The following is a 22,154-nucleotide window of genomic DNA, read 5'->3' on the forward strand; positions in this document are numbered from 1 at the left end:
ACCCCCCTGCCCTGTGGACCGCCCAGTGGGGACCCTCGGTGCCGGCTGAGAGTCCCCGCCTCCCCCGGGGCCCAGAGGACCCCCTTTTGGAGTCCAGTCATTGGAGCGCTCCGTTTCGGAGGAGCCCACTGTGACAGAACCCGCCTCCGGGGAGCTCCTCAGGCATCCGGAGCTTCCTTTTTGCAGAAGCCCGGACCCAGCTAGGAGGAAAGAATTGCAGCTACACTAATCCTCCGGTGGTAGGTCACGCATGCGCAGCACTCTTCCAAAGCGCCCTCACCCCCCCCCCCCCAAGGCTTCTCTCTCTCTGAGGCGAAGAAGCATTTTCGCCCCGCCCTTCCTGCCCGGACGCAATGGGCCTCCCCTGCGAGGAGGGGCGCTCGCTCGCTCGTAAAGGGGCCTGGCCTGCAAAGGGCGGGACCCTGCCTGCCGCGGCCTTCGATTGGCCCAGCCCTCGCCAGAGTTGTTCCAGGATTGGTCGATTAGTACTCCTCTCCCCTCCCTTCCTGGGGCTTCCGTTTCCGGTTCTGACGGGTACTTCTGCTGTAACGATGATCGGGGACATCCTGCTGTTTGGGTAATTAGAGGGGCCAGAGGATGGGGAGAGACAGCCAGATGGGGCGAGGGGCGGCCTTAGTAAACGTAATTCTCCTTCTGCAGGACGCTGCTGATGAACGCTGGGGCCGTGCTCAACTTTAAACTGTGAGTAGGCCGCGCTCAGACTGCGCCTCCACCCGGGAGCTCGTAGTCACGCCCTCGCGGCGTAAGCCCGCCCCACGTTGTAGGCCCCGCCCCAAGCCCTGGGTCGCCCTCTTGTCACGCCTCCACCCTGGTTTTTCTTCCTTTGACCCTCAGCAACACTACGGAAATTTAAATCCGGTCTCCTGCTCATATCCTCTGGGAGCCTCAGCCTCCTCCCAGAAACAGCCCTGCCCTGGACCCTCGGCCACATACTCGCTGCCCTTGGACCACCCTGTTCACCTTGTGGGTGTGGCTTATATGGGCCGTGCAGGTGGTGGCCCAGAGACACTCGAGGTCACACAGCATGACAGTGTCTGGAGTGTCCGAAGCTTAGTAATCACAGCCTTCTGAGCTGTGTTGCAGGGTCAGGAGACCAAGCGTTCTTTATGTCCCATTGAAAGTGGACATGGTCTGTCTTCTGTTTAAAGGAAAAAGAAGGACACGCAGGGCTTTGGGGAGGAGTCGAGAGAGCCCAGTACAGGTAAGGTCTTCTTTCTGCACCCTGCAATCGCACTGTTCACTTAGGAGAGTATGGTTCTTTCTCACCATATCCAACCTAGTTTTCCTTCTAACTGAGCGTATGTGAGTGAGAGTGGGTTGGGACTGAGGGTGTGTTCTTTCGTCTGCCCACTTCTGGCACCTCCTGCTTTCTTCTGTGAGACCCTCTCTGATAAGTCAGCACTCATCTCAATTCCTGTTTCAATGGTTATAATTTTTCATTATGTGTGCTATCATTTGGTTAATGTCTGCCCCTAGCACTGGATTGTAAACTCCAGAGGAGGGGCCCAATCTCGTCTTGGTTCATCCCCTCCCCGTGTCCTCAGAGAGCAGCATGTTAATTCATGTGAGTGAATGAATGAATGAATAGCTCCACCCATCCCTGTTGCTTTCAGAGTGCCTCAGACTTGTGTGCTTTTTTAATTAATTGCCAAATTGGGAGGTTTTTATATAAAAGTTCAGATACCTGATTCTTCTTCTTCTTTTTTTTTTTTTAGAGATAATTTTTTTTTTTTAATATTTATTTTTTAGTTTTCGGCGGACACAACATCTTTGTTGGTATGTGGTGCTGAGGATCGAACCCTGGCCACACGCATGCCAGGCGAGCGTGCTACCGCTTGAGCCACATCCCCAGCCCCCTGATTATTCTTAAAAAAAAAAAAAAAAAAAAAGATCAGAAAATCAATCCTGCAGCTTGGGATTTAGGAGCTCTCTTGGCATCCATTGAGTAGGGTTGAAAAACAGAACCTCATTGAGACAGGGCTTGGAACTCCACCTCATTCTAGACCCAGGCCCCTTCATATTTGTATCCTCTTACCTACACAGCTTCTGGAGGCCCCAGAATTTTACATTTCCTACTGAATTTATTTATGTGACTCTTGAGAATCAAATGAAAGCTGTATACAACTTGTATTCATTCATTCAATCAATCAGACGTTTTTTGAATATCCACTACATTGCCAGTCACTGCTCTGGGTGCTGGGATAAAGCAGGGAACAAGGCAGATGTAGTCCTTACCTCATGGAATTTACCTTGGGGCAGGATAAATATTTATTAAATAAGAAATAGGTGGTAAAGGAGGTGATGTCAGGAGTCACAAGATGTTGATGGGGTTGCAGCAACATTTGGAGTGTGTGCCGGGAGGCCATTTGAGGTATCACAGCCAAGGTAAAGGCTGCTGATGCGTGGGGAGCAGAACTGTAGACAGTTTAAAAGTTCCCCTTTATTGAGGGCCCTGCTGGGTGGCTGCCCTGTTAGAATTTTTCGGCCAGTGTTTCATTCCACCTCCAACCCTGAAAGGTATGGCTCATTTTCCCATTTTACAGATGAGAAAACCGGGGCCAGAGGTAGATATGGCTCAACTTGCCTGTGGCCACACAACAAATGAGTGACAGAATCGGGATTGGAAACTGGTTTTTTGGACTGCAGAGGTTGTACTCTCAGTCACTTGATCAGCTATCCATCCATTCATTCATGCGTGCATGCATTCTGCAGCCATATATTGCCCACCTACAACGTGGGAGACACTATTCCAGGCTCTGGGATTTGCCTCACAGTTCTAAATCAAAGCTGTGGTGGCACAAGGGCTCAGAAATGGTGTCAGAGACAGGAATGGCAAGAAGGGCACCTGGACAGGAGTTTGCTGTGTACTTCTGGATCTGCCACTTTCCCACACGCTTTGCCTCCCTCAAGCCTCCTTCCATTCAGAACCCTCCCTCTGTGCCCTGAAGGGAGTGCTCCTCATCCCCATTCTCCTTGCCGGGCTGACCCCTGTACTGTAGTGGCTGCGTTTGTTCAGAGCTCCATGTATGCCAGGCACCGTGCCGAGGTCTTCTCAGCTACCCACCCATACCTGTACAGGAGGAAGTGAGCAGAGACAGTCCAGGGACCAGCCCAGGTCACCTGTGCAGAAGTGCAGAGCCAGGATTTGAACTGCAGTAAACTCCATGGTTGCAGTCAGAGCTTGTAAGCTTCCTCAAAGCAGTTTGACCCCTTGTCCCCATGTATACGTGCCTGAGTTTGGGAGCTTTCAGTTGAAAATACATTAGAGTCAGCTCAAAGTGATTAAAGTAGAATTGACTTTAGTACTCCTGGGTCCAGGTCTCATACCAGCCCTCTAACTTTTGACTCTCTAGCTCTCAATTCTCCTTTCTCCTGTGTCACCAGACTTGTGTTGGCAAAGATGATCCTTGAGCAGGGAATGACAATTTTTTTTTTTTTTTTGGTACCAGAGATTGAACTCAGGGCACTTGACCACTGAGCCACATCCCCAGCCCTATTTTGTATTTTACTTAAAGACAGGGTCTCACTGAGTTGCCTAATGCCTTGCTATTGCTGAGGCTGGCTTTGAACTCTCAATCTTCTTGCCTCAGCCTCCTGAACAAGTTTTTCTGTGAAGGGCCACAAGATAAATATTTGAGGCTCTGAATTATTTGGTCACAAGCACAAGGACAGTTCTGCTGTGATGGTACAAAAGTAGCCAGAGGTGATTTATAGCTGCATGGGCATGGCTGTATGCCACTTGTCTCACAAAATATCGATGTTTTTTGCCAATTGAAAAAAAATATAAAAGCCATTCTCAGCTCATAGACCATACAGAGAAACAGGCAGCAGGGGCCAGATTTGGCCTGTGGGCCAGTTTTTTGACCCCTGTCTTAGGGCCCTGAGCTTAAAACTTCCCAGCCCAGCAAACCTGACAAAAAATGAGAGACTTTTTCCGAGTAGTTGAGGCAAAAGTCTCAGGGGAATCTCTTACTGGACTGACTTGGGCACATGACCCTCTCTGAGCCCATCAGAGGCATTGGGCCTTGTGCTGTCAGGTAAATGGCCTGAGAGCTAAGAGTGGGGGAATGCAGAGAAAAGCCACACAGCCACTGGAGGGTCAGGATCGTGAGTGCAGGCTGGGCAGAAATCACAGAAGCCCACTGCAGTGGACAGTGCCATAAAAGTGCTTTCTTACTCTCTAGGGGACAACATCCGGGAATTCTTACTGAGCCTCAGATACTTTCGGATCTTCATCGCCCTCTGGAACGTCTTCATGATGTTCTGCATGATTGTGTAAGTCTGGCCCCGCCATCCCCTTCCTGTCTTCTCAGCATCATTGACCAGAATGAGAATGCATGACCTCATGGGCGTTCTGTGGCATTTCATTCAGCACTTTTGGGTCATGGTTTTTGCTTCTAAAATAAGAACTCTTGCCAGAAACAGTGGTGCACACCTGTAATCTTAGCGGTTTGGGAGGCTGAGGCAGGGTAGCAAGTTCAAAACCAACCTCAGCAACAGCAAGGCCCTAAGCAACTTAGTGAGACCCTTTCTCAAAATAGGTTATAAAAATGGCGGGGGGGGGGGCTGGAGGTGTGACTCAATGGCTAAGGACCCCTGGTTTCTATCCCTGGACCAAAAAGAAAACAAAAAAGTAAGAACTCTCCACACAACTGAGAAAACTGGAGTCTGAAGTCCTGCCTGGCTGGTTGGAGTTTCTATTAGAACATGGTGTCCTCCAGGTCCCACATGGCTTTGTCCCCTCTTGCCACCTCTACTGGTCTCAGCCTGTACTTGGCATCTGCTGAGGTGGAAAACATGACTTAAAAGGTCCAGATCCTACTCCATCAGCCTTCCTAGAACCAGAAGAACTATATCCAAAGTTTATTTTTGTTTTTATGGTCACCTTCACTTTTTCATGAGGCAAAAAAACCCAAGCAGATTGCTTTTCTTTCCAGTCTTGGGATCATGATTCCAACACTTTTTTTAATGAATCATGAGATTCACAGTAAATGGACTTGAAATGAATGCTAAGTTCTAGGCCTCACTGGGTCCGTCCCCTCGTGCTTCCCCTGAAAAGGACGAGGACACAATGTTAACTGTTCTGAGCATTGGAGATACTGAATTCAGGGTTGCTGGGTGGTCCTTGAGCCAGCCTTGTGGCTATCTGGGGGTGGTTCCAGGATTTAGCAGCTCTGGGGAGAAGGGATTCGACTGGGTCTCTGGAAAGTTTTTAGATCCCAGAATGAGAACCGTGACATATTCCCAGAGAGACCCTTCTCCAGGTGTCCTGCTTGGCCAGTCAGTTTGGGAGCATGAATGAGTCCTGCCCAGAAACAAAGAGGCTTGTGATTGCAGATCAAGGAATTTGCACTTGAGTGTAGGAAGTGTAACCAGGACTCACAGAAAGTGGAACTGAGTTGGGCGACTCCATCCTTTGTCTCTCTAGGTGCCCATGTATTCACTCTCCATCTGGGGCTGTACTCTCAACTGAAGGCTGAGGCCAGGACAGCCATAGTCCTTGCCCTCAGAAAGTGCACAGTAAAATTGGTGGGATATGGAACTAAAAAAAAAGACAAAAAGGAAACAATCGGTTGAGGTGGCAAGTGGGAAGGGAGCTCCCAGTTTCAGAGATGAGGGAAAGAAAGACTCTGGGTAAGTGCTTCTTAAATCAAGACCTAAAGGACAGAAGGAATCTGCCCTTTGCAGAGCTAGAGAAAAAAGCATGGCAGCACAGAAAGTAGCATGCGTAAAGGTCCTGAGGCCAGTACTGTTTACTTTGTGGCCCCTGACAGAGAATGCATGTAAACCTCTGATTTAGGCCAGCTCTTTCAGTGGGGGCTTTGGGTGAGAGAAGATTCTCTTAAGAAAGGGCTTTCAGTTGGGGATGTAGCTCTGCATCCCCAGCACAAGGAGAAGAAGGAGAGACTTTATGCAGGAAGGCAGTGAGTGACTTTCCTAGTATATTAGAAAGTAAAGTTGGGTGCTGTGGTGCATGTCTATAATGGAGGCTGAGGCAGGAGAATCTCAAGTTCAAGGCCAGCCCCTGCACTTGCTGAGACGCTGTCTCAAAATAGAAATTGAATAGACTGGAGATGTGGCTCAGTGGTAGAGAACTTAAACTAGCATGTATGAGGTCCTGGGTTCAAACTCTAGTACTGAGAAAAGGGCAGGAGGTGGCCATGCATTATCCCTTTACAAAGATGACACTTTCAAAACAAAAAGTCTAGAAATGTCCAAGAACAGGGGAAGGGTTAGGTAACTTGAAGAACTCTTGTGCTGTGAACTGTCATGATGCTATCAAAGGTTGCTAGCAAAGATTCTGTGAGAATGCAGAAATGTTTTGAAAGTAAAGAAGGTCAGATGACTCCCGGACAGTTTTTCACTGGTGCGTGTTGTAGGAAGTAAACTGACTGAGCACCTGAGTATGGGAGGCAGACCTTCATTGTGGGGTTGAAAGGATCCACTCTTGGGGTCCATGGCAGTGACTGCTGCAGTCGCTGAGGAATTTGGCAGAGCCCAGGGCACAGCTCAGTATTCCCTGTACAGTATTCCCTGTATCAGTTGACCTAAGCTACTTTGGAAATTTTAGGAAATTCTAAAGTAACTTGAATTATGGGGAGAAATATCTGTGAGTATTTAGGGATCAGTGGCGCTGATATCTGTAACTTACTTTGAAATGTGTTAAATCTGTTGGCTGAGCATGATTGTGCACGCCATAATCCCAGTGACTGGGAGGCTGAGGCAGGAGAATTTCAAGGATGCCAGCCTAGGCAACTCTGTGAGACCCTCAGCAACTTACTGAGAACTTGTATCAAAATAAAAATAAAAAGGGCTGGTGGTGTAGTTTAGTAATAAAGTGCCCCTGGGTTTAATTCCTAGTACCAAAAAAGAAAAAAAAAAAAATTAAGAAGTAAGTAAATAGTACAGTATGGTTGACTACATTCACATATTGTGCATGAGCAAAGAATTATATAAAATAAAATAATCTCTAAGAATATTTTTAGACCAATGGCTTCCCATCCTCACAGTCATTCTGCCCTCTGCCTTTTCCAGACTCTTTGGCTCTTGAGCCCCGAATACAGAACCCAGGATTCATTTTTCCGGATGTCAAGTCTTCATTTCTCCGTTCCTGATGACTTCAAGAATGTTTTTGATCAGAAAACCAGGGACCTTCCCAGAAAGCCTAAGCTCGTGGTGGGTGGAAAAATATTCACCAAAATGCACGTGGCTTCCCAGCCATGTCACTGTTTTCAAAGATAATTTCACTTTGGCCTCTGAATTGGAATGTTGTCGACTTAAGGGGTCTCAGGAGGGTCTCCGTAAGGGGCCTGATAAGGTGACATTCCCCTTAGAGGAGAGAACGTGTCTGGGTCATTCCATCGCATTGGAATTCTTTCTGTGTCAAGCTTTCACAAGAAGTCTGATTTGGGATATTTCTTGCTTTATTTTTAATAACCATCCTTTTGGTTAGAATTGTATAAATTTTTAAAAATCATTTTAATCCAGGGGTCTGAGCAGAAGAGTTGGCTTTTAAGTTTAAAGCAACCTCTTTCGGGCGGTGTTTATAAATAACAGTGAGTTCCGTGTTCCCTGCTGAATCTGACAGTGGCTCTGGGGCCAGCCAGGGTCCTGATTTCAGATTCTTCCCCCGTCCCAGTGATAGTCTGCTTGGCCACTCAAAGCAGCCGAGGTCATCCCCAGGACTTTAAGGAGAGGGGCACCTGTCACAGGGACACCAACCTTCCTGTTTAGACACTAAACTGTTAGTAAAAGGGATGGGGTGGGCCACTGTCCAGTGTTGCAGAAGAGGAGTGGGGATGGCTGGCAGTGTCTGATGGGAGTGTTAGGAGAAAATTTTCTTTGCTTTGAAGCCCTTTGTTAAATAAAGTGACTCTGGGAGCCACTTGTACACCCGCACAGACGAGAGTGATTTCATTGTGTGATACTCACCACATTCTGAAAGCTCAAGTTCAAGTTGCTTCTCATATAGGTGGTTTTGAGTTTGGAAAAACATTGAGTCTTGATCTAGGAAATACAGTGTTTGCTCCAGAAGTTTCTCTGAAAGGGAGTTCTGGTTTCATTGCTAAAAGGATACATTGGTGGTTGGCATCCTGAATCTGATTTGTTTGTTTTGGTTTTTGAAATCTTGACATGTAGGTAAACCTGGAGGGAAAAAAAAAAGTAAATATGCAGGTTTTTAGAACTCAATAGCATTGAAAATAAAGCTCATTTCTAAAAAGGAACTTTTGTTTATACTTTTTTTTTTTTTTTTTTAATTGAGATGGAGTCTCACTATTTTGCCCAGGCTGATTTCCTATTTTTGGGCTCAAGTATTTCTTCTGCCTCAGTCTCCTAAGTAGCTGGTACCACAGGTACATGTTACCACACCTAGATGATTATAACATTTTTTTTTTTAAGCCAAGACATCAACTTCCAACTTGAAACATTTCGAATAACCTTGGGAAAAAAACACCCAAGATTCATTTTGAAGGCTGTCAAGAAGTCAGAAGATAGTTGGTAGTAGATTTTCCCTTTTAGATTTAATTTGATAAATGGTGATCAAGAATTGGGCACATGTGATTTTGACCTTCTAGACCAGGGTCAAGTTCAGTTTCATGGCTACTCAGTTACCAGCTTTGCCAGATCTGGGCCTTTGTTCTTGTCATAAACACACAGGCCAAGGTGTTGCCCATCCCTCCTTCAGCCATGCGAATGGTTAGAGGGCCCCTTTCTGACTTTTCAGCCTGGAGCTGGGGCTTCTGGGAGGCGAGGCATTGGCCTGTGAAGGGGAGGAATTGTGTGCTAAGAAGGAATGCTCTCAGTGGAGGTTTTGTTTCAGTAGTTGTATTTTGTGCCAGAGAACTGTTATCTCATTGTTAAGTTTATATAAACAGTGGCTTTCTCACATTCCTGTTGGCTGCCATACATCTTAGAAAGTGAACCTCATGAATGTTTGAATGTGTCTAGTTCTTTTTTTTTTTTTTTTTCAGTGCTGGGGATGGAACCCAGGGCCTTGAATGTGCGTCTTTAGGAAGCTTTTCAGAAGCCTTCATTGGACTCTGAAGGCTACTGAAATTTGAATTTTGGGAGGCCCGGCTCAGTTGAATGGCTCATGCAGTTAGTTAGATGTGGGTTAGTGAGACGTGGCTTCACTCCCATCTCTGGGGCCCTGGCTAATTGCTTCCCCTTTCGAAGCCTCAGTTCCCAAGACTCTAATAGGCCTGCAGCTCATGCTGGCCTGGGATGTGAGGTTCTGCAAACTTGAACACGGGCCAGGAGCCTGTCGGCACGAGCTGCCTGTGAGGCACGAGCTGCCTGTGAGCGCTTGACACTGGGAGGTGTCATCACCGGGTGTTTCCTCTCTCCATCCACCTGCACTGGTACAGGCTGGCCCTAACATTGAAAACTGGAACTGCCTCTGGCATGGTAAACCTTTTGTCTTCACTTTCCCCTCCTGGTTTACATGCGCAGGTCTGTGTGTGTGACACAGTTCTGATGTGGGTCAGGCAGTGTGGGTTCTGCTGGTTTCATCTAGCGTCCTTCCCTTTATACTTTCCCAGCGTCCAGAGAAATTTCATGGTTCTTATTTCAATAACTCTCTCTTTAACCTTGACCTTCTTGCTGGACTTGACATTGTACTTTGGCCACTGTTATCAATGCGACAATTATTACTAGTGTTGTAACCCTCATTAGCTTCTCTCATGCTTGGAGCAGAGACCCTGGAAGGGCACATTGGAATTTACCATCACTGTGGCTTTAGTTCATTTTACTTGTTTGGAAGTTTCTTACCACTGATACATACTTATTGTCAGAACATTATAAAATAGAAACTTGATAGAAGGAAAAAATCACCCATCTACATATTGCCCCCAAAGACTCACCTGGTGCACATCCTTCTGGCTCTTTTCCATGCAGTGCTATTTGAGTGTAGTACATCATTTTCTTTATGCTGTATGTTATCTTAGTTATCTTCCTGTCTGCTTTTCTCACCTGATGATGTGACCAGATTTCCATATCAACAAATACGCCTTTTTCTACAATATCCTTTTGTTTGTTTGTTTCCCTGTGGTGCTGGAGAGCAGGTTCAGGGCCTCCTGCATGCATAGGCAAGTGTTCTACCACTGAGCTACATCTCCAGCCGTACAGTGTCATTCTTGTTAACTGCAAATACTTCATGGTAAGGACATTATATGATTAGTTTAGCCAGTCCTCAGATGATAGACACTTGTATTACCTACATTTTTTGTCTGTTATAAATAACACCTTGATGGAACATTTCCGTATTCCTCCCTAATGGCTTCTTGGGGATCACTTTTTTGAAAAAGTTCTACTTTGACAACTTTAGACTAAGAATCCTCAAAGAAAAATGCACCTGGACAACCCACACCCTTGTCTTTATTTTAACCAAAGAACTTGGTTCTAGATCCTCATCAGCTGTGACTGAGAGCAATGTTAGTGTCAGGCTACTTCAGTTTACATAACCTGTGAATGAGGACAAATTTTTCAGATCCACCAAAATAACTGTTTCCCTGTGACGGCAGAGAAATGACAGCAGTTGGCTGCACCTTGGTACCTCTGCCTCCCCCAGGAGTGTCTTAACCACTTCTGAGTAATACAGCCTGTTGCTGCTCACCCTGGGGTGTGTTGCGTGAAGGCACTCCCAGTGAGGACCCGCATATGGCAAACTCCAAGACCACAGAGCTGCACCTGCTCTGGCCATGTGTCCTTTAGGGTTCATGTTTGAACCCATTTTTGCTTCCTCTGCCCTTGTCATTTTGCAGAGTCTTTCCTTTGTGTGGGAGTCTCATTGCACTTTAGTTCCAGCTGCTCTAGAGCAGGGGTTAGCAAACTACAGCCCACAGTCAAGTCTGGCCCACTGCTTTATCTTGTTAATAAAGTTTTATTGGAACATTGCCATGCTCCTTTCTGTATATGTTGTCTACAGCTGCTGTGGCTATTCTTGCACTTCAGCCACATAGTTGAAGAATTGTGGCAGAGACCATGTAGCCTACAGAACTGAAAATATCTCCTATTTGGCTCTTTATCAAAAAAATTCACCAACCCTTGAAGATGATGGCTAGAACATGACAGAGAATCTAAAGGTGTTCCTTTTCCCCAAAATACTCAACTGAAATCTGCATTTCCTGCTGTCTGGATCTTAACAAACATTATTTGTTTGCAAACAGGTTTTATCAACTTTGCCAAAAATCTAGCCAGCCGTTTTCAAGTGGTGTGGTTAGTAGACTGAAACCCAATTTTATTTTCTCTTGACAGTGGGGGAGACCCTTCTTGTGCTCCCCGAATTCTCTCAGAGCAGCAGTGCAATGTGATAACGAGATCAGCTGTCATCTGAAGTGATTGGATTTGAAAAGCCAGCAAAGCTGTCATTAGCTAGGCATTTTCTTTTAATTCCAGCTGTTTGATTATCTCTTTCTTAGCCAAATTTGAGTTTATGAAATATTTGACAAGTCTCCTGATGTTTTCCTGTGTTGATGGAAGATACATGCAGTATGTGTATAAAGCAAAAGGCATGGTCTTAAAAGAAAAAACAAGGTGTAAATTCTACTTAGGATTTGTTTTCACCATCCCCTGGATTTTTATTATGATACGGAGAAAAGCTCTTGATTTTCTTGAACCCTCTCTCTGGCACTTGAATACCTGAAAATGAGAGTTCAGCAAATATTCCTAGATGAGAAAAAGATCAGTAACAACAAATTGGAAATTCAGACTTTACATTTTTTTCAATGAGAAAATGGTGGGCAGGGTGGTGGTGGTAGAACTCAGTGGGAGTACTTGCCCAGCACGTGCAGGGCCTGGGTCCCATCCTCGCACTGCAAACAAAACAAGCAAACAAACAAAAAAGACAAGAACTACGTCATTATGTGGCATGCTGGCTTCCTTTTGGACCTATGGGTTGTTGATCTGGGATTGGTGAACTGTTGCCCAGATCTGACCCATAGCCTGTCTTTTTCACAGCCCGGAGACACAATGATTTTTTTTATTTTTAAATCATTACAGAAAAGCAGAAGAAGAAAGTTAGAGAAGTCCTTCCTTATTAGTACTTCCTTTGGTTTCAGTTACCCAGGATCTAAAAATGTTAATTAGAAAAATTCTAGAAATAAATAATTCATATTAGTCCTAAATAACTTGAATTGCAGTATGCTTTTTTTGGTGTTGGCGATAGAATCTAGGGTCTGCATGCTAAGCAAGTTCTATCATGGAGCCACACCCCCCGCCCTGGTATATTATTATATTTCAGTATTAGCTATTGTTGATTTCTCACAGGGCCTAGTTTGTAAATTAAACTTTGTTGTAGATACCTATGTATAGTAAAAATCATAGTGTATATATAGAGGGTTCGACACTATATGGTTTTAGTCATATACTAGAGGTCTTGAAATATTCCCCCTATAGATAACTACTGTATAGGAAATTCAGAACAAATGTTTTTTTGGTTTTGTAGTGCTGGAGATGATACTGAGGGCCTTGCACAAGCTAGGCAAATGTTCTATCATTGAGCTACATCCCCAGCCTGAAATTCAAAATTTTTGGTTCATAAGTCAAGTTATTGGAACACTGCCATGTGCATTCATTTACACCTCATCTGTTCCAGCTTTCCTGCTACAAGGGGAGGTCTCATTTCTTGTGATAGACTATTTGTCCCTCAAAGCCTAACAGATTTGCTTTCTGGCTCTTTAGGGCAAAATTTGCTGACCTGTGAAATGGGCAATAAAAAAAAAGGACATCTTACAGGTGTGGATCCTGTTCATTGGTGTCCAGTTCACATTATTGTTGTGCCAGTTGGTGGTCAGTTGTTGTGGACACAAGAGTACAGACTGTTCGGGGCGGGGAGTTGTATAAGTTCTTTAGAGGGATTAAAGCTTTGGTGCCTCTAATTAGAGTTCATTGTGTACATAAGAATAAAAGGGGGTGCCCTGGTTAAGGACTGATTGTAGCAGAAAGTGAGATGGTGGTGTGGATTAGATATGGGCTTTGTCAGTTATAAAGTGTGATTTGGGGCAATGTCTTGGTCTTTTGCAATTCCATGTCCTCCTCTGTGATGTGGGGGACAATGAAGGACAGAGCCACATAATAGAGGGTCTGTGCCTATACTCTGCCTGGCATCGAGCAGGCACTTAATTTGTGATTGCTGTTTTTGTCAATTTTGTTATGAAAAGACCTCCTTGGCAGGGTTTGTGAGGTTTAAATGAGTTGGTGTATTAATCAGCTCTGGCTGCTGTAACAAAATACCGGAACTGGGTGGCTTAAACATCAGAATTCTGTCACAGACTGGAGGCTGGAAGTCCATCAGTGTACCAGTAGGGTTGGTGTCTGGTGAGGGCTCTCTTCCTGACTTGCAGGCAGCCATTTTCTCACCCCGTATTTACGTGGCCTTTTCTTTTTTCTTTCTTTTTTTTTTTTAAAGAGAGAGAGAGAAAGAGAATTTTAATATTTATTTTTTAGTTTTTGGCGGACACAACATCTTTGTTTATATGTGGTGCTGAGGATTGAACCCTGGCCGCACGCATGCCAGGCGAGTGCGCTACCGCTTGAGCCACATCCCCAGCCCCTTACGTGGCCTTTTCTCTGCTCACACCTTGGTACTTCTCTCTTGTAAGGACAACAGTGTATGGGGTTAAGGCCCCACCATTCTGACTTTGGTTTTCCTTAATTACCTCCTTAAAGGTCCTATCTCCAAATGTGGTCATTTAGGAGGTTAAGGCTGCATGATAGGAATTAGGAGGAAGCATAATTCAGTTCATAACAGATGGCCAAGGGTCTGGCCTGTAGTAGATATTCAACAGCTGTTATTAGTCCATGTCTTTGTCATAGTGTGTTTCAGGGCATTCAAAAACAAAACAAGCCAGCCCAGTGGCACATGGTTGGAGTCCCAGCTGTTCTGGAGGCTGAGGCAGGAAGAGTTTGAGGCCAGCCTGGGCAATATAGCAAGACCCCATCTCAAAAACAAAATGAAACAAAAATCCCTGGTGGGGTCAAGGAAGACACCTGAGAAGTGCAGTGAAGGGACTTGGTCTCCTGGTGCTCCGGGAAAGGGTATGTGTGTAAGTGGATGATGGCTTCAACGACAGCATCTCAGACCTGAGCAACCCTAGGGGTCCTTGGAGGATACTCGTGAAGTGTAGATTCTACCTAACAGGTTGAGGGGTGCAGGCTGAGAGTCTAGATTCATTTCTTTTTGCTCATTTTGGGACTGGGGATGAGGACCTCATGCTAAATATGTGTTGTGCCACTGAACCACACCCCTGCCATGATGGCCTACATTTCTAAGTTGTTCCCTGGTGGCGGGATGTTTCTGGTCCCTGGACCTCACTTTGAGTAGCCAGGGCCTATGCTGTCTAAAACAGTAGCCACTAGCTACACATGGATGTTTCAGTTAACTAATGCTAAGAAATCCAGTCCCTCAGTTGGAATAGTTGTATTTCAAGTATATTAAATAACAGAGTGCTAACTGGGCTGAGCCATGTCTATAGGAGAGGCTGTTGGCTTTTCAGTATAGAGCTGTCTTAGTCTATGCCATTATTAGAATGTATGAAACTGGAGTGTGTGTGTGTGTGTGTGTGTGTGTGTGTGTGTATGAATGAGAGAGAGAGAGAGAGAGAGAGACAGACAGACAGAGAGAGAGAGACAGAGACAAAACAAAGACTTGTGTTGCACTGTTCTGGAAGCTGGGAAGTCCAAGGTCAAGGGGACAACATCTGGCCAGGGCATTCTTGCTGCATCATTCCATGGCAGAAGGGCAAGTGTACAAGTGCCAAAGAGCAGGGAAAGAGGCCAAACTCATCCTCTATCAGGAACCCACTCCTGAAACATTAATGGCATGAATCCATTCATGAGGACAAAGCTCTCATGATATGATCACCTCTTGAACATTCTTCCTCTCAATACTGTTGCTTTGGAAATGAAATTTCCAACATGTAACTTTGGGGGATACATTCAAACCATAGAAACAAAGCTGTATTAGTTTCTTCTTGCTGCTGTAACAAATAACCACGAACTTCATGGCTCAAAATAAGAAAAATTTATTCTCTTACAGTTAGTTCCAGGGGTCAGTAGTTGCAGATGTGACCTACCTGGCTAACATCAAGGTTTTGGCAGAGCTGGTTCCTTCTGGAAGCTCTAGGGGAGAGTCTGTTTCCTTATCTTTTCCAGCTGCCACAGGTGTCTTCCTCCTTGATCCACAGCCTATTTCCTCCATATTCCAAGCCGGCAGTGGCTTGTGCAGTCTTTTTTATAGTGCCCTATCTCTAATCCTGACTCTTCCCTATTTAAGAACACGTCTTGCTGGACGCGGTGGTGCACGCCTGTAATCCTCAGGCTTGGGGACTGAGACCAGACAATTGAAAGTTCAAGGCCAGTCTGGGCAACTTAGCAAGACCCTGTTTCAAAACAAAAAGGGCTGGATATGTGGCTAGAGCAATTGCCTTGCATGTGCATGGCTCTGGATTCCATCCCCAGCACCGCAAAAAAAGACAAAAAGAAATAGAATTTGTAGACATTCATCCTTTCCTGTGTCCCTGGGAGTTAACACCACAGAGCTTGGGTTGCTCTCAGGGACAAGTGCAGTTGAATCTTCATGAGTGTGCATTGCCTAGACCCTTTTCAAATTCAAGGAATCTTCATCTGCTTGCTCATGTCTCCTTACCTCACCTTGTAAAATTTGATGAGATAAGACAAAGTATTTAGCCTTGGGCCAACATTCCAGTTCATAGAAAGTGAACTGAAGTTCCAGAACTGTATGGGGAGAGGGGACTGCGGGGGGTGGGGTGGGGTGGGGTGGGGGTGTTGGGGGTGGTGATGGTTCCCTCGTTTTATCAGACTCTTACCTGAGGACAAGTTCATGGCGTTGGAGAGCATACTGCAGGGTGAGTCGGGGCCAGGAAGAGCACAGGGGAACTTTGGTGAATGGCTTGGTTGTGTGTGTGTGTGTGTGGTGGGCAGAGGCAGGGTGGGGGTCTGTCTGGAATTTCACTTCCTCTCTTAAAACAACCAGAACTCCTCCTGTGCCCCTGCTTTTTTTATGCCTCCTCTACCCTTTGGCATACCTAACGTGCTAGGAGTATTGGTGCCATCCCAGTGTTTTCAGTGAGGAAGTCGAAACCAGGTCCAGGGAGGTGACTTACCCAAAGTTGTGAGAGTCATCAGTGGAGTTGGCAAGATCAGGGTTCTCCTGACCCTTCTCTACTTCCTATGCCACTGCTTCCCCACCTGCAAGGGTAGAGTATTTGGCGCGGGTCTCTGCGTCCCATTATGTGGGTTCACACCATTTGACTGATGACACAGATCCTGTGAGCTAGGGGAAGGCACTCAGAACGAGCCCAGCACACACTGACTGGTGAGGCCTCTTCTAAAGCTGGAGGCACGAGGGCCATTTCTGAGTGCAGAGCTTCCCTGGTTTTTGAGCAGCGCCCATTGTGTGTCCAAAAAATGAGCGCCAACTTGATGCCACAAGTGGAAAAATCATTCCATGAAACTTTGTTTCATTCATGAAATTTTTAAAAATCTTGTATAGAATCACCTTCAGGCTATGTGTGTAAGGTGTAGGAAATGTAAATGAAGTTTGGTTTTAGACTTGGGTCTGTCCCCAAGATATTTTATCATGAAATCCAGAATATTTGTGTCCCAAGCATTTTGGATAAGGGATACTTAGCTTGTATATTCTGTGTGTCATCTCATGGGACCTGGGTTGTGCTATCATCAAAGCATCATATTTTCTAACAAAACATTTGGACATTTACATAGTTGGGAAGTGAAGACTGCAAACAGCCTCAGCACAGACTTTGCCATTAGTTGAGTTTCCTTCAAACTTAACAAAACTATTTTGAGCTCATTGAGCTTTTGGAGTTCAGGATTGTGGAGAGCCTCTGTGATGGAGCCCTGCCCTGCCCCTGTCTTGCTGAGAGGTTGAGGGGGGTGTTGTCATTCCTCTTTGTACATCAGTCTCTTTGTGAGGAGGTGGCTCAAGACCAGGTTTGGGTGGCTGTCCACATTGTGGATTCAACCAATCAAAACTGTTTGGGAGGAAAATTGTGTATATCCTGAACATGCCTAGGTGTTTTTTCTTTTCAGTCCCTAAGCAATACAGTATCACAACTATGTATTTTAGCATTTGCATTCTATTAGCTACTCTAAGTCACTTAGAGATTGTTTAAAATATTCAGGAGGACAGGTATGGTTCCTGTGCTAGTACTACATCATTTTATAGAAGGGATGTGAGCAATTATGGATTTGGGTGTCCACAGGGAGTCCTGGAACCAATCCCCCATGGATACCATCAGATAACCCTGCTGGACTGTGGTTTGTTGTTGGAAATCCTTCTTTGGTGTATCCTTGGTGTTTCCCTGTGCTTGGGTACCTCATGCCTTTGTTCCTAGAAAGTTCCACTGGTCCTATGGGGTCTTTTAGTGTTGCTTCTACCCGTTCTGCCCTTCTTCCTGTGTCCTGGTTGGCTTTCAACACCAGCCCCTCGGCCCTTGTCTTTAGCTCTTTGGGGAAATGGCTTATACCTGGTTTGGCTCAGAGTCTGGCTCAGGACTGGGCACGGTGGCTCTTTGCATTCATGGATTCAACCAACTGGATCAAAAATAATTAGGAAAAAGATTATGTATCTTACTGAACACACCTAGACTTTTTTCCTTTTCCATGTTCCCTAAGCACTGCAGGATAACAACCATACACACAGCATTTACATTTTAGTGGCCATTACAAGTCACCTAGAGGTGGTTTAGACTCCACAGGAGGATGTGCAGAGGTTCTGTGCAAATACCATGCTGTTTTTTAGAAGGGACCTGAACATAGATTTTGGAAACCCTGACTTCTGGGCTGGACTTATCGTCCTGTCCCAAATCCAGCCCACATGAGTGATCTGAGAAGCAGATCCCTTGGATGCCCAGAATGGCAGGTGTGGAGAGAATACACTCAGGGGTGGTGAGGAAGAAGACAGGCGAGGAACCCAGGGAGCACAGGTGGATGGCACGCGTGTGCATGTGCATGATGCGATGCACATTGGCTTGTGACAAGGACCTCATAGCGAGGGCTTAGGCAAGATGAAATGGAAGACCCTTGAGAAGCAGGGGAAAAAAAAGATTTAATTCCCATGTGAGAAAGAGCTGCCTAGAAGTGTGTGTACTGCCCATCAGTCAAGATTCAGGCCAGGTTAGGTTCACAGAAGGAGAAAAACCCATGGGGCTGATGACCAGGCATGAAGTGCTACACACACAGGCTGCTGAGCACACTGGAAATGGAAGGATCTGGCGAGGTGTCCAGCTCCAGTGGGGAGCTGAGTGACCTTGGGTGAGTCTCCTCTCTGGCCTCAGGCTCCCCCTTACGTGTAACCTGAGGCTTGGAACGCTCACTGTTATTCCTGTAGTCCAGCTACTTGGGAGGATCACTTGAGCCCAGGACACTTGAACAATGTAGACCCCCCCTCTCAAGATGATGATGATGATGATGATGATAATGGCAGTTGTTTGGTTATGTAGTGCAGCATAACAGATGCTGCAACATTCAGAGGCTTCAGACCACAAGTATTTGGTCACATCTCTGTGGGCTGGCAAACTGGATAGGGTGCAGTAGGGACAGGGCACATGGTGTCCATTGGGGTGGGTCAGGGGACTTGTCAACTCATACATCTGGCACTTGGCCATGTTGGACCAGCCTGGCCGGATTGGTGCTCCAAAACTGCAAAAGCAGAAGCTGCCAGGCCACCTCTTCCTTTTTATCATTTTTTTTCTTTGACAGTTTTAATGAGGTAAAATTCACATGTAGTTCACCTGTTTAAAAGTGCATATTTCAGTTATTTTTGGGTACATTTACGATGATGGGCAACCGTTACTATGATAAATCCAGAACATTTTTATGACGTCCCACCCAAAGAAACCCTTAGCCTATTGGCAGTCACTCCCAGTTTGCTTTCCCAAATTCCTGGCAATTGCTGATCTGCTTTATGTCTCTATGGATTTGCCTGTTCTGGACATTTCTACAGATGGAATCATACACTTTATGACCTTTTGTGTCTGGCTTCTTTCACTCAGCATCATGTTTTTAAGATTCATCCAAATTGTGGTCTGTATCAGTGCTTTATTCCTTTTTATGGGCCAAATAATATTCCATGGTGTGAATGTGTAGACATTTACTCATTAATCTGTTCATGGGCATTGGGGATATTTGCACTTGGTGGCTATTATGAATAGTGCTGCTGTGAACATGTACACACACCAGTTTTTATGTGAATGTTCATTTTCAGTTTTCTTGGGAGAGATTTCTAGGAATGAAATTATGAGTCACATGGTAACTGCCAGACCTTCTTAAGGTTTTAACCTGGACCAAGCAGAGTATGGTGTGTGCTGCATTCTCTTGACTAAAGGGAGTCACATGCCCAGTCCGGAGTTGAGGGGGTCTGATAAAAGGACCTACTTATCCAGAGTGGTTTCATCAGGGTCTTCATGTAAAGTCCTTACCATGGACCTTAAGGCAGTATAGGTGCTCAATAAATGTAATTCCCTGTTGTTACTCCTTTTCACTAAAAATAATGATACCAGACTGGGGCAGTGAGGCGAAAATAAACTGTGGGACTTAGATCTTCATCCATTAGTCGCCAGCCTGAGAGCAAATCCATCACCAGTGTCTCAGGGATTATGGGCTCACTGCAGATTAGCCAGTGACAATGATCAGGCAGGCAGTGAGAACTGTAAAGGCTTCTGAAGATGGGAACTATCCCAGCACTTAACAAGATGGCTAGAAGGCAGTACATGTTCCTTCTAGAAAATAGGATATTCCAGGGAAAAGTGTAAGAGAAAAATTTGTCTGTCCTTCTATTTATCAGAGAGAACTATTCGTAATATTTTGGTTTCCTTTCTCCTAGTATTCTTTCTGTGTATCACATGCATAAGTGTGTGTTTGTGTGTATAATTTTAATAAAACTAAAATTAAGATCATAATGTATGCAGTTAATATACTTCATTTGATCATTTTTTTAATTAAATTTGGAGAATCTCACCCATCTTTATGCTATTCAATACTGGTTTTTAATGGCTGATTCTCACAAATACACGTGTGCATGTGTGTGTTTCCTTTTATTTACTTTTTGAGATTTACTTTATTTTTTCTTTTTTGAGGTGAGGGTGGAATCCAGGGCTCAGGCATGCTAGACAAGCACTTTTCTGCTGAGCTCCGCCCAACCTTGGGTTCACTTCACAGCGTTGTCCGGCTGGCCAATCTACATGTACATGCCTCAGGAGACCACGGCCCAGGTTGAGGTCTAGAGTGTTGCAGCACCCAGAAGACTCCCTGTGGCCTCTTCCAGTTTCCAGCCCATAACTTTCCCTTGATGTTGAATTGACCCTCAGTCCGTTTATACTCCCTCATTACTGGACACTTAGGTTGCTTCTAATCTCTTGCTCCTGTAAACAGTGCTGCTATGAACTTCTTGTACACGCACACATTCGTCTTCTGTGATTGCTTCCTTGGGAAAAACTTTTAGAACCTGTGAAACAACAGATCAGAGGATATGAACATACTGCAGTATCTCAGTTGAAGTGCTATGTCCTTATCAAACATCTTTCCTAGTTCTGCTGTTCAGAATGACTTTTTCCCTGCATGGTGTTCCAGAGTACTTTTCTTGTATAGAAAAATCACAGTATTGTGTTAATGGGCCCAACTTGGTTCCAGTGCTTGGCTTCAAAACTAGAACTTTAAGAGCAGACTGTGAGTGCCTTTGTGTCCCGTTTACTTGGAGATAAGATTTAAGTAGCAGACACTTCAGCGTTAATCAAAACCAATTAAAACTGCGTTCACTTTTACAGTAAATAGGACTAACTGCAGAACCAAGCAGAACTCGTACACCCATCTTTAGGTGCTTCTGAAATTATGTGGTTGAATGAGTTAATAAATGAGAAAAGGTGTTTTAAAAATCCCCACCCAACTCAGCAAACGAATGGGCCAAACTAGAGTGATTGATTTTGTCACTTTTGTTTTTCACTGGAGCCCTCACATCCCTTACTGGGATAAGTCCAGTGGCTTGATCTTGAAATGGCCTGTCACCCAGGGGCTTGCTTCTGTATAAAAGTCTGGTGAACACATTCCTGCTGTTGTTCCATCACACTACGTGGTGCCACTGTTGAAGATGGTCCAGTAAGGTTGTGGGGGTGGTGGAGCCTGCCTACTGCTCACTTCTCCCCTCTGTGATGCCCTTGTATGCCCAGGTTCCTGCTTGGGTCACAGCAGAGTGTTAAGGGGAAAAAGAGCCCACTCCCTCCCTGCCAGGCTTGACTGAAGATGCCCTGTGCAATGCTGCCTAAAACTAACTTTCCCTGCTTCTCATGGCAAGAGAAGTTATGGACTCAGCCATGTCCTCTCCCTTTCTCTCTGGAAGGAGGCCACTTTTCTATGAGGTGAGACAGATTTTCAAGGATATTAAAAACACAAATGATCTTGTGCTTTTAGGACAGTGGGGCTGTCAGAGGGGCTATCATTTGTCATCGACAACTATTTCAGTAAGAGGCTTTATGGCATGCTCTGCCTTTGCGTAACTGATAGGAGCCATTTCAGGTGTCTTCATAGGAGCAGAAGATTGGCTAGGTGGACTGGAGTGCCTAGCTTGGACTTTAACAGAAGCTGCTAACTTGTTAAGATGCCCATTATTGGCTGTTTATAGTTATAGTCTCGCTATTCTCTGTTAATTGTGAAATAAAACCATATATATCTACCTGTGTCTATGTGTATCCTTATATGTATAGAGGATTTGTTAACATTTTATAAAAGATACCATTGAAGAAATATTAAAGGCCCACAGTGTTACTGGATCTGTGGAAATAAAATGCATGCATATGCCTGGGGTGTATCTGATGAAATATCCCTTATTCCACTTTTTTATTTTTTTTTTTGGTGGGGGGGATGTGGTACTGGGGATTGAATCCAAGGGTGCCCTCCCACTGAGCTGAACTTCAGCCCTTAGAAACAAAAAGGCTGGCCTTGAACTTGCAATCTTCTTGCCTGGGTTTCCTGAGTATCTGGGATTAAGGTGTATATCTCTGCACCCAGCTGTTCCACAAATATTAAGAACTTTTCTGTCTACTGGGAATTCTGAAATGAGCCAGTGCCCTCATGGAATACAATTTAATGCCTAGTTTTTT

General features: G+C 45.1%; 1 protein-coding gene across 3 annotated transcripts; it reads left to right on the forward strand.

Annotated features, from left to right (window-relative positions):
- Positions 1 to 481: 481 nt before the first annotated feature.
- Positions 482 to 21,727, forward strand: Smim7 (small integral membrane protein 7). Of its 3 annotated transcripts, none has more exons than XM_046437037.2 (5): positions 482 to 577; positions 661 to 702; positions 1,170 to 1,222; positions 4,206 to 4,296; positions 7,057 to 7,920. In XM_046437037.2, exons 1-5 carry the CDS (start codon positions 552 to 554, stop codon positions 7,070 to 7,072), a joined length of 228 nt encoding a protein of 75 aa, XP_046292993.1. In that variant the 5' UTR covers positions 482 to 551; the 3' UTR covers positions 7,073 to 7,920. The 3 variants fall into 3 exon arrangements, with proteins under 3 accessions (XP_046292993.1, XP_058432511.1, XP_058432512.1); XM_058576528.1 differs by lacking the exon at positions 1,170 to 1,222 and adding an exon at positions 11,278 to 14,953 and having other exon boundaries at positions 491 to 577; positions 7,057 to 7,197; XM_058576529.1 differs by lacking the exon at positions 1,170 to 1,222 and adding an exon at positions 20,139 to 21,727 and having other exon boundaries at positions 492 to 577; positions 7,057 to 7,197.
- Positions 21,728 to 22,154: the final 427 nt, after the last annotated feature.

The sequence above is a fragment of the Marmota monax genome, unplaced genomic scaffold, assembly GCF_021218885.2.
Source record: "Marmota monax isolate L192 unplaced genomic scaffold, Marmota_monax_Labrador192_F-V1.1 WCK01_AAM20220418_F8-fsc00021, whole genome shotgun sequence".
Classification (NCBI taxonomy): Eukaryota; Metazoa; Chordata; class Mammalia; order Rodentia; family Sciuridae; genus Marmota; species Marmota monax.